At 43.8% G+C, this 11,052-nt stretch overlaps 1 protein-coding gene across 1 annotated transcript; it reads right to left on the bottom strand.

Moving 5' to 3' along the window:
• On the bottom strand, positions 741–11,052 carry LOC110435885 (skin secretory protein xP2-like). Its single transcript, XM_021461981.1, has 5 exons — positions 11,017–11,052; positions 10,435–10,940; positions 10,012–10,346; positions 1,042–1,167; positions 741–940 (listed from the first exon to the last, which is right to left on the bottom strand). Exons 1-5 carry the CDS (start codon positions 11,050–11,052, stop codon positions 741–743), a joined length of 1,203 nt encoding a protein of 400 aa, XP_021317656.1.

Raw genomic sequence — 11,052 nt, 5'->3', positions numbered from 1 at the left:
CGCCGTAAAAGGCCTTGGTTTATCTTTCTGAAGTGATGGTGGTTAGGATATGCCAACAACATTTCTAGTGTTATTATTAAGGATGGACTAAAACTCTATCTTTAATAGTTTCGCTAAGAAACGCCAACACATGTATCTCTTTTCTAATGAATAATAATAAAGTTTGTCTTTTTTCCCGTATATTTCTACATATGCAAAATATTCGACAAGTACGGTCAACACCTTTCCTTGACAAGTCATGCAACGAAAACACTCAAGAGTACTCGACACGATTCAGTGATATATCACTCAAAAAACTTATTTACAACGCTTAAAACCATGGTTCTCAAATTCAGACTTTATTACAAACTTTACAAACAAAGTTTACAGTAAACACCCCTCTGGGCGGTCTCTAGTCTATCTCTATAGACTACTCTACGAACCTACTGCTCGGGTTGCTCGCCCGCACGGGTATCTTGCGCCGTCGAAGGGGTCGGGGCCACCGGTGCCTGGCTGGTCGATACCGCAGGCCGACCTATCTAACCCTGGCTGCTCAGTGGGGTGGATGTCCCGCAAAGGTTTATATCGCCGATCACAGTCGACGATAGGTCGAGCAGGCCGACACGAAGGTCATCCGCCTCCTTCGGACCGACCTCCTTGGGGTACCCCCTTTCCAGCCGAGATAGGTCGACCAGGGGGTAGTGGGCGCGCACCATGCTAAGGACATACGCCCCAACAAACTCCTCGGCATCCTTGATGAACTACTGAAGCCAGCCCCACGCATGTTGTGCCTTCTTGACTAGGGTCAGCCTCGGTGCGCGGGGCTGGTCCTCGGGAAGCTCGGGGCTGATCAGATCTAGCACCGGAGCAACTCCTTTCCAGAGCTTTATGCAATTCGTCTTCCAGGAGTCCCAGTCTTTGACCAGGTCCTCGACGTGCTTCTTGGCGTTGGCCTTGAGCACTATGACCAATTCCAAGGAAAAAAGAAAGCAAACAGTCAGCAAAATACTATGGCAATATAAAAAAAGAACTTGGTGGTCGAAAAGGACAAACAGATCTTACCGGCCAGCTCCCGACTCCTGGTCTTCAGCTCCTCGCCAACCTCGTGCTCGCTTTCCAGCGCACAGGCACGCTCCTGGTCGAGCTGGTCCCTCTCTTTTTGGAGATGCTCAATCTCCTCCTCCAGACCTGAAGCAATAATTGTTTGTCATCAAAACCGACCACGCGGTTAACTGCAACTGCTCAGATCACTTGACTTACCCCTTTTCTCACGGTCCTTATCGGCTAGTCGCCGAGTCAGGTCCAGCAGACGCCCTTCCTGAGCCGCCTTCTCGGCCGCCTCCCTTTCGGCCTCTATCCGAAGGCGGTCCACCTCTGCGGTCAGGGCCTTGTTCTCAGTGACCACGCCCTCAATTTGGTCGAAGCACCTTTTCCGGTACTTCGCCGTTTTCATGGCGTCCTGCGGAAATCAAGCATACCACACAATGAACAAACCATGGTATATATATATACACTACAGCAGAGCATACGACCGCTCACCTTAACTTCATTGACGAGCGGCTTGGCAGCGTGCTCCACCCTCTCCGCCTCCTCAGTCTCGGCGATCTCCTCGTGGCCGGCCCAGTGGTCCCCACGATGGCGCCATATGTAAATGTGTTGGCAACCATCATGGGGACGCCCCTAGATTTCCTCCACTTTGTCATCGGAGGCCGCCTGGGCCTCCTCGCCCTCTGTGCTACACCTAGCCACGGTAACGGGTATCATAGTGTTGACGGTCCTTAAGTACCAAATATAATCATCAAATAAATAAAGAAAAGGATCCAAATGCAACCAACATCCAGACTTAGGGTTTTATCTGACAGAATTCCATGAGTTTTGGTGTTTGTCTATTTCTGCAGAGGGTTATCAGGAAATATGGAAGAAAGGCCCACACGTCGGGATTACATAGAGATATTAATGTGCCGCACAATTTTCTATCATCTAGAAGACTCCAGAAGCCACGGGAACGAACGAGAAGGCAAACGGGCCCGGGGGCAGGGCGCCCGCCCACCCCCCTTGGGCGCCCGCCCAGGTGTTTCCACCGATCACAGAATGGAGTACACCATTGCAAAGATCTCGTCGAGCTGATCGAAATGCATATATTACTTGCTATATTTGGAGTTTGGAATCAAAAGATATTAATAAAAGAAGGACTCCACATAAAAGAGCTGCGGGATTAATTGGGCCCAAATCAGATTTTTGTCCATTAAGGCCTATGTGCATTTTAATGAGATATGGTGGAAAGTTTAGTACCACATCGCCTGCTGAACCAAAAACGCACAGAGGAGGAGGACTATATAAGCAAGGCCCCTGGCCCCTGGAGAAGACAAGAAATTATCATAGAGATTGAGGGGTGCCCTCGAAGGAAAACCTCTTCTCTAAATAATATTTCTTTTTAGGCTTAGCATCCAATGTAAAGTAGAAATAGATCTTCTAGTTTCTACTAGATTGAGAGAGATAGAGTGGAGGTGTGGATCGGAGGAAGGCCGGCCTGTCGGTGTCTACTCCGAGTTGTACCTACGGGATCAAGTCTCCTAACCCGAGGCTTACTTCTAAGATTCTTCAGTAATTCGACTTCTAATACTAGTAAGTTCTTGTTTTATTGTTCTTTGGTTTATGAGTTTACTTTAATCCTCTTCCGGTTGAGTATTAGAGTAATCACTTGCTAGCGTAAACGTGGTGTTTAGGCTAGGGTACTCATAGATATCCCCTGACTAGCTGGACCGTGGTAGTAGCGAGGAACGTGACATTTCCGAGTTACCTTTGCACATCACATCTCGTTAGCAGGACGGGTAGGTTTATAGGTGCGGGTCGAACATCCTTTGTGTTGTCTAGATTCCGTGAGCCTCCCCAATAGAACAGTAGATCATCCTTACCAAGGTTAGAACGAGACTAAGGTTGCAGTCTTCTCTATACATCACTCACATCGAGAGACATTCTTTGTAGCCTAAAGGGATAGTAGCAATAGATTTGGTTAGTCGGATGCACCCTTTCTCCCAGTGGTAAAAATATAAATACGATACTCTGGAAAACCTCCCGGGTGAAATGCTCATCGATATCCGTGCGCTTGCGGATCATTTTCTAATTGCGTTACCAAATATCAACAAGCATTTCTGGCGCCGTTGCCGGGGAGAAAGACGGTTTGCTGAGATAACTTTGAATCTTGCTATTATCTTGTATTATACTTTTATACTTTTATTCTTTTATCTATTTATTTTTATCTTTATGGATAACTCAAATTCCATACCTATTATTGTATTCTTTGCACCTTCGGAGACCAGCCATAGACCATGGGAGTCAACACGTCCTGCCCCTAATTATGATTTGTGTCCGGAGTTGATTGCAATAGGTCAAAACCAACCCTTTTCTATAGCCGAGGTCCTATCTTTTAATCAAGAAGATAATGCACTTTTAGCTACACCTAGGGAATCTGTTAATCTTTCTATAAATTCTGGTTTAGACCTAGCCCTACAAGACCATGTTTTTCCTAAATATTTTCACATTGGTCTTAATCATATAACCTTTGGTAGAGTCCTTCTTTCTTTATCTATTAGTAAAGGAAGGTATGTCTTCATTCGTGGACATCCTTCTTGTACTAGTCTTCATAGAAAAATCTTAGAGATAGAGAAGGAATCATCTCCCATACAAGAAGAGGAAGTTTCAATAACCGATTTCCAAACATTTCAATCCCATAATTCGGCTATCCAATCCATCCTAGAGTTTAATAAATTCTACTGTGCTCTTTCTCTTGAACCTCCCGATAATCCTATGAATCTCTCTAGACATCCCATGCATAAGAAGGAGGATCGAGAAGAGCAACATCGATGGCTAGAGGGCATTAAAAATCCATGTGCTATCACCATTGAATGGATAGATAAAACAAACTTGAGAGACAATCCTAGAGGAATTTTAAGCATTCATGAAGAATCATCCTTGGAGTTTGAGAATGAGAGAAACAACAGTGAGCATGGAAGTTATTTCATAAATACCTCACCAAGTCCATGCTCATATGCAACATCTCCCCAATCAATTAGTCTCTCCAACATTACCACATTTGAGATCTCCAACCCTCTCTTCTTTTCTATTTATAAAAACTTTAAAAGAGCGGTTGTCGATGCATATGTCTATAATAAATATTGCAGATCTCGCTGAGTTAATTGATGGTTTCCCAAGGACAAGCTTAGTGTCCTAAAACAAGCAGTTATCAGATCATAACATGAACTTTTAATTATTTGCAACATTGCCTTGTGTATTGAGCATATAAAGATAATTGTAGAAATATTCCTTCGGGTATTCGTGTCACTAACCTTTCTAGGATTGGAGCAAGAAGATCCGAGGAATGACAAGCACAAGGTATGCCCAACCAATCATCATGCAACATTAAATTAAATTCATCCAATCTTGAATTTTGCAAAAATTCAAGCTTGGGGGAGTACTTTACATAAAACATCCTTTGCCATGCTGCTATGTTGGTTGTCCTTACCTTTGAGACATGCTCAATTTGTTAAATACTAATCACACTACTTCATCTCCACTTGAGTAGATCTCTATAAAAGCCATCATGCTACCTTTGTTTATCCTAGTAAGTGTTAGTTTGGAAGTACTGGACACACTTCCAATGGCATTTAAATTAAGCGTGGTGCTTAGGTTAAATAGCCTTCCTTAATCTGATTAGACATGGAGTCTAGTTTGGTTACTGAACTAAAAACTGCTTGAGTAGATATTGGTATATTTTGTGGGACTAACCCCTGCAGGAGAACTTTCAATATCAACCTGGGAAGTCCTGAGATAAACTCACATTGGAGATGAAGAAAGTGACACATGAAGTTTAACAATTTACACAAGAAAGACGTAGCTCATAAGAGATGATTCATGGAGGGTGCCACAAACACGATGCACAACCGCTAAGAAAGGAAAGCTTCCACAAGGTGATACTATACCATCACTCTTCAATAACATCTTAAAGTACTTGATTGTCGCTTTTATAAGTTTCTCCTTGGTTTTGGCGTTCACATAAAATAAAGAGACAAACATGTATGATCTGTAACTCCAAATTAACCAACTTAATTAATTCAACATGTTTAGTCCTTTAATCTTTGTTCTTAGTACTACCTTCGTGATCCCACACTCCTAATCATATAAGCTAAAGTATTGCACATTCAATCTTTGGAAGATATAAACAAAACATAAATATAGATAGATTATCTTTCCATTAGGTTGAGCCATCTGATCTAACAAATGTTTTAAATGCTACACTCATGATCCATCAACTTTGCCTTGCTCACTATGCTTAAGGTTAGAGAAGAACAAATACACTTTTGGTTCTGTTGGTGTTTTCCACCAACAGGGCCCATGCACTTGATCTCTGCCTTGTCTCCATGAATAGGTACACTTCAAACAAAACATGGAGGAGTTTTACAACTCCCAGATTCCACTAAGTGAAGAACCGGGATCTACGAGCACAAACACAATAGAGATCAGACACTTAGTTTCCCAAAGGAAATATTGAAGAACCTTTGTGTCCGAGTTGGTACCTTGTACGCTCCAACAAACTTCGTGGTGATAGAGACTGGTACTGAGGAGAGGGCACCCATCATCTTAGGGAGGCCATTCCTAAACACCAGAGCAGTCATCTACGCTAATGCTGCCAAGATCAGTCTCTACATCAAGGGGAAGAAGGAGACTTTCCTTCAAGAACAAGACTACACAAGCATCAGAGCAAACCCGACATGAGCCAAGGAAGAGGACCAACAGGAGGAACAGGAACAAGCAAATGTGGACTGAGTCAGCTAAGATGGTCACTGCAGTTCAAAGAGGTCAAGATCGTCGACTCAAGTCGCCATTCCTGGTCAAGAAGGACAACCCTGGTGTTCCAAGTATTGAGTGCACAATCAACAGATACTCTTTTTAGAAGACACTCTACGACACCGGATCTGATGTCAACATAATGGCCGCAGTCACTTATCAGCTCCTGCATGGAACCATGCTCCTACAACCAGCATACATTCAGCTCCAGAAAATTTTCAGGTCATTGACATGGGAGAAGACGAGTATGATCCACCCACCATCCTTGGAAGACCGTTCCTCAACACTATCAAAGCCATCATCTATATTGGAACCGGAGAAGTCCACATGCACTTCCTCTCTGAGAAGGTACGCCACTACTTTAATAATTCTAACTATATAGTTGAAGATTCTAAGCAGGTCAGGACAAGAAGACAACGCAACCGCAACCAGAGGAGGCAGATCATCAAGGACGGATGGGTAGACTACGAAGGAGAAGTGATAAGATCTGAACACATACGGCTTGAACAGAACTGTCTTGAGGAGACCGTAGCACCGAGTCAGGTGTGGAGAGAGAAGATAGTTATACACGACGAAGAGGCGCCGCCGGAATCACCGACTACGCCACCTAGCGAATCCCAGGACGACTAAGAAAACGTAGAGTCCCGTTCGGAGGACTTAAAAATACCGAACGCCTTGCCAAGAGGTAAACTTGGTAGTTATCCTTTTCCATTCAATAGTTTGCTTAGTTAATCAGGTTCATGCTATCTTGAAAAGAAAATAAATGTTAAAAAATAGTAAGCCCCATGTGAGTATGCTCATGGCATAAAACCCATAAGTACATTTACTGTGGTGGCATAAAAATAAAATAAATAAGTTTTCATCTTACAATAAAAATATAAAAATAATAAGTGCATGATCCTGCTAAATAAGTAATATTGAGGAGGCTCAACATGATAAAGGCTAGATATTTATGCTAACACTTAACCAGTTCCACAAAGCTTTGTTGTCTATTTGAGCTCCACAGAATTCAAGGATCAAAGAAGACTAGCAGACGGAGGACATCCTAATCGCTGTCGGGGTGCTGTCGACTTTCAAATACACCTCCATCACCTGCTAGCTACATCAGAAGAAATTACGTCAAAATTCAGCTTGGGGGAGAGCACCCCCATTTGTCTCGCTAAGTATTTCTACCTATCTTTATACTTATATTATGTTAGAATATTAAAATACACAAACTATAAAAAACCCAAATAAAGATTTTGTGCTTTTATATATATATCTTTGCTTAGTTTGCTAAATAAATAAATAAAGAAAATTTGCTATGAACCCTCATGATAAGCTCTCTCATGGAAATGATGAATAGTTGCTCTGCCATGACTAGTTCTTAAAATTGAAATCTCTCTCAAGTTTAGGCATGACTGTTATGAAGTAAGATTTGCTCTAAACTTGAACTTGTGGGAAGAGTACTTGATCTAAAGTCTAAGTCGTTAACGGATATGATATGGGAAGGTTGAGCTGCTGTTTATCTGTTCCTAGAGATGCTAGAATTCTAGAGAATTTTATCTTTGAAAAAATCTTTAAAATAACACATGATGAGTTCCTATATGATGAGAGTTTAAATTCCTACCACAGCCATATATACATGCTTATTAGACTTTGAGCCACACATTTACTTTTTACTGCTTATGAGCATTGAGTGTGGTCAAGCTGTGTATACCCTTAGGAGCTTGTCATGTGGTTAAAATCAAGATTCACTTGCACGTTCACTCATACATGCTACTTCTACTCCGGAAGTACCATCCACATATATCCACCCAAAAGTATTCTACTCCTATCCAGGAGAGAATAGCCAAAAATATTTTCCTATCTCTGTTATTCCCTGTGAAATAAATGCTCCAGTTATTTTGGTTACTACCACTTGCTACATTCTTTCAGGAGATGAGTGCTCTAAAAAAAAAGAAAAAAATAATAATAATAATAATACGAGGAAAAATACGAGGAAATAAAAAGGGGCAAGTGCCCGGAACCTCGAAAGAAAAAAAAAAGTGAGACGAGAGGTAAAAATGGACAAGTGTCCGGCAGTAGAATTAGGGGTACAAGATACCCGCCTGAGAGGAAAGAAAAAGAAAATATAGAGCATCTCATTCTCCCCAAAAAAGCTTCAAAGTGCAAGAAAGGTATGTATCCCCTCAAAAGAGCAAAAGTAGAATTAGACTTTCACCATCATTATCACCATCATCACCATACACCATTCATTCGCCACACATGCACATCTTGATTTGACTTATTGACTTGTTTCTCTGGATCCATGGTTTGACTATGCAATAAATGTCTTGTAAGTATGTATTAGCTGTCTTCCACCTATGAGCTCCACATATCAGAACCTTATTAGAGTAGGGTGAGAGAGAAGGCAATATCACTATGCATTATACCAAAAATACCACATACTTTGAGAGAAGGCATATACCATTACTGCCTTGGTAAGGATCCAGAAATACCACAAAAGAGAGATTTGAGAGAATCATATAAGGAAACTCTGAGTTTTATTTGAAAATCTACAAAAACTCCAGAGCTATAGCTGATCAAGAATAAGAGACATGGCGCTTGACTTGACCGTTCTATCTTTTAACTGCTCAAGACACAAGTGACGGTTACAAGCCCCATGGTGAAAGGTAAAATGAGTAAGTTTTAAGTCTTAACACAGAGATGAGATCTTGCTTGAATGCATGTGTACCTTTAAGGCATAAAACCACTGCAGAAACTCTTGAGTCCATCCTTGCTCAGGGACGAGCAAGAGGTAAGCTTGGGGGAGTTGTTGACGGTCCTTAAGTACCAAATATAATCATCAAATAAATAAAAAAAAGGATCCAAATGCAACCAACATCCAGACTTAGGGTTTTATCTGACAGAATTCCACGAGTTTTGGTGTTTGTCTATTTCTACAGGGGGTTATCAGGAAATATGGAAGAAAGGCCCACACGTCGGAATTACATAGAGATATTAATGTGCCGCACAATTTTCTATCATCTAGAAGACTCCAGAAGCCACGGGAACGAACGAGAAGGCAAACGGGCCCGGGGGCAGGGCGCCCGCCCACCCCCATTGGGCGCCCACCCAGGTGTTTCCACCAATCACAGAATGGAGTACACCATTGCAAAAATCTCGTCGAGCTGATCGAAATGCATATATTACTTGCTATATTTGGAGTTTGGAATCAAAAGATATTAATAAAAGAAGGACTCCACATAAAAGAGCTGCGGGATTAATTAGGCCCAAATCAGATTTTGGTCCATTAAGGCCTATGTGCATTTTAATGAGATATGGTGGAAAGTTTAGTACCACATCGCCTGCTGAACCAAAAACGCACAGAGGAGGAGGACTATATAAGCAAGGCCCCTGGCCCCTGGAGAAGACAAGAAATTATCATAGAGATTGAGGGGTGCCCTCGAAGGAAAACCTCTTCTCTAAATAATATTTCTTTTTAGGCTTAGCATCCAATGTAAAGTAGAAATAGATCTTCTAGTTTCTACTAGATTGAGAGAGATAGAGTGGAGGTGTGGATCGGAGGAAGGCCGGCCTGTCGGTGTCTACTCCGAGTTGTACCTACGGGATCAAGTCTCCTAACCCGAGGCTTGCTTCTAAGATTCTTCAGTAATTCGACTTCTAATACTAGTAAGTTCTTGTTTTATTGTTCTTTGGTTTATGAGTTTACTTTAATCCTCTTCCGGTTGAGTATTAGAGTAATCACTTGCTAGCGTAAACGTGGTGTTTAGGCTAGGGTACTCATAGATATCCCCTGACTAGCTGGACCGTGGTAGTAGCGAGGAACGTGACATTTCCGAGTTACCTTTGCAGATCACATCTCGTTAGCAGGACGGGTAGGTTTATAGGTGCGGGTCGAACATCCTTTGTGTTGTCTAGATTCCGTGAGCCTCCCCAATAGAACAGTAGATCATCCTTACCAAGATTAGAACGAGACTACGGTTGCAGTCTTCTCTATACATCACTCACATCGAGAGACATTCTTTGTAGCCTAAAGGGATAGTAGCAATAGATTTGGTTAGTCAGATGCACCCTTTCTCCCAGTGGTAAAAATATAAATACGATACTCTGGAAAACCTCCCGGGTGAAATGCTCACCGATATCCGTGCGCTTGCGGATCATTTTCTAATTGCGTTACCAAATATCAACACATAGGACCCTTACCCCGGCTAGGGGAGCCCTCCAGCATGGAAGCCTCCGCTGGGGCTGGAGTTGGGGCCCTCCCTTCTTCAGCCGGAGAAGGGGACGGCACCTTGTCTTCCTCCTCCACCATGCTGCTCGGGGGAGGTGTCCCTACGGTCTCATCGCCCCTTGTCGGAGTGCTCGCCCTGGCCTTGTCTTGGGTCGGGTTCTCCTCGGCGACCTCCACCACAGCCACAACGGCGGGCTGCTCCACGGGCTGCTCGCGAACGGTCTGTTCTGCGGCATTATGATCGGCAGCTGCTGGCTCAGTTGTCCTCGAGCCCGCAACATTGCCAGGATCAACATCCGAGGTAGCACTACAAAGAAGAGTTAATGCAAATTACAATACCGACATCAAACTTCGTAAAAAAGAGAGAGCGAAGAGACTTTTCTTGATGAACTTACAGATCGGAGCTTCGGTGCGCCGCCGTGAAGAACCATCTCCTAGCTCTCCCGGTCGTCGCTGCTGTCTCGGCCGCCCCTGGTCGCGCCTGCTCAACGTGAGCGGCAGGCGGATCTCCGGCAACCCAACCTCCGTCGCTCGGGGCGACATCCGGGCGGCTGCGGGGTCTGCGGACCAAAGTTGGGGCCGCCTCTTCTTCCTCGTTGTCATCATCAACAATTCTGATAAGTCGGCGCCGCTTGGGCGCTCGAGTGTCCGAGGTCGACCCCTGGCCCATTATGGGACCTGCAGCTGCTGGCACTGCCTCTACTGCAGATGGCTCAGCAGCCATTGGCCTCTTGCTGGCCACCCTGTCATTGGTGGTCGGCGCTGGACGGCTCCCCTCCTCGTCACTGCTGGTGTATTGGTCACATCGAGCAGCGTTGACCGTTGGAGGATCCGCCCCGGCCGGAGGCTCCATACCGGGCGCCAGGGACACGTACACTATTGCTCGGTCCACGTCTCCAATCTACAACAAAACGTACGACAAGTAATTAGTATAAGAATGTCACGCCTTTGGAACATTCTAAACAGACTACAATTACCTTGGGAGCTGGCCGACCCAGCTTATAGGCATGCAT

This window comes from Sorghum bicolor, chromosome 5 (assembly GCF_000003195.3).
Source record: "Sorghum bicolor cultivar BTx623 chromosome 5, Sorghum_bicolor_NCBIv3, whole genome shotgun sequence".
NCBI lineage: Eukaryota > Viridiplantae > Streptophyta > Magnoliopsida > Poales > Poaceae > Sorghum > Sorghum bicolor.
This window is presented reverse-complemented; position numbering and strand designations above follow the sequence as displayed.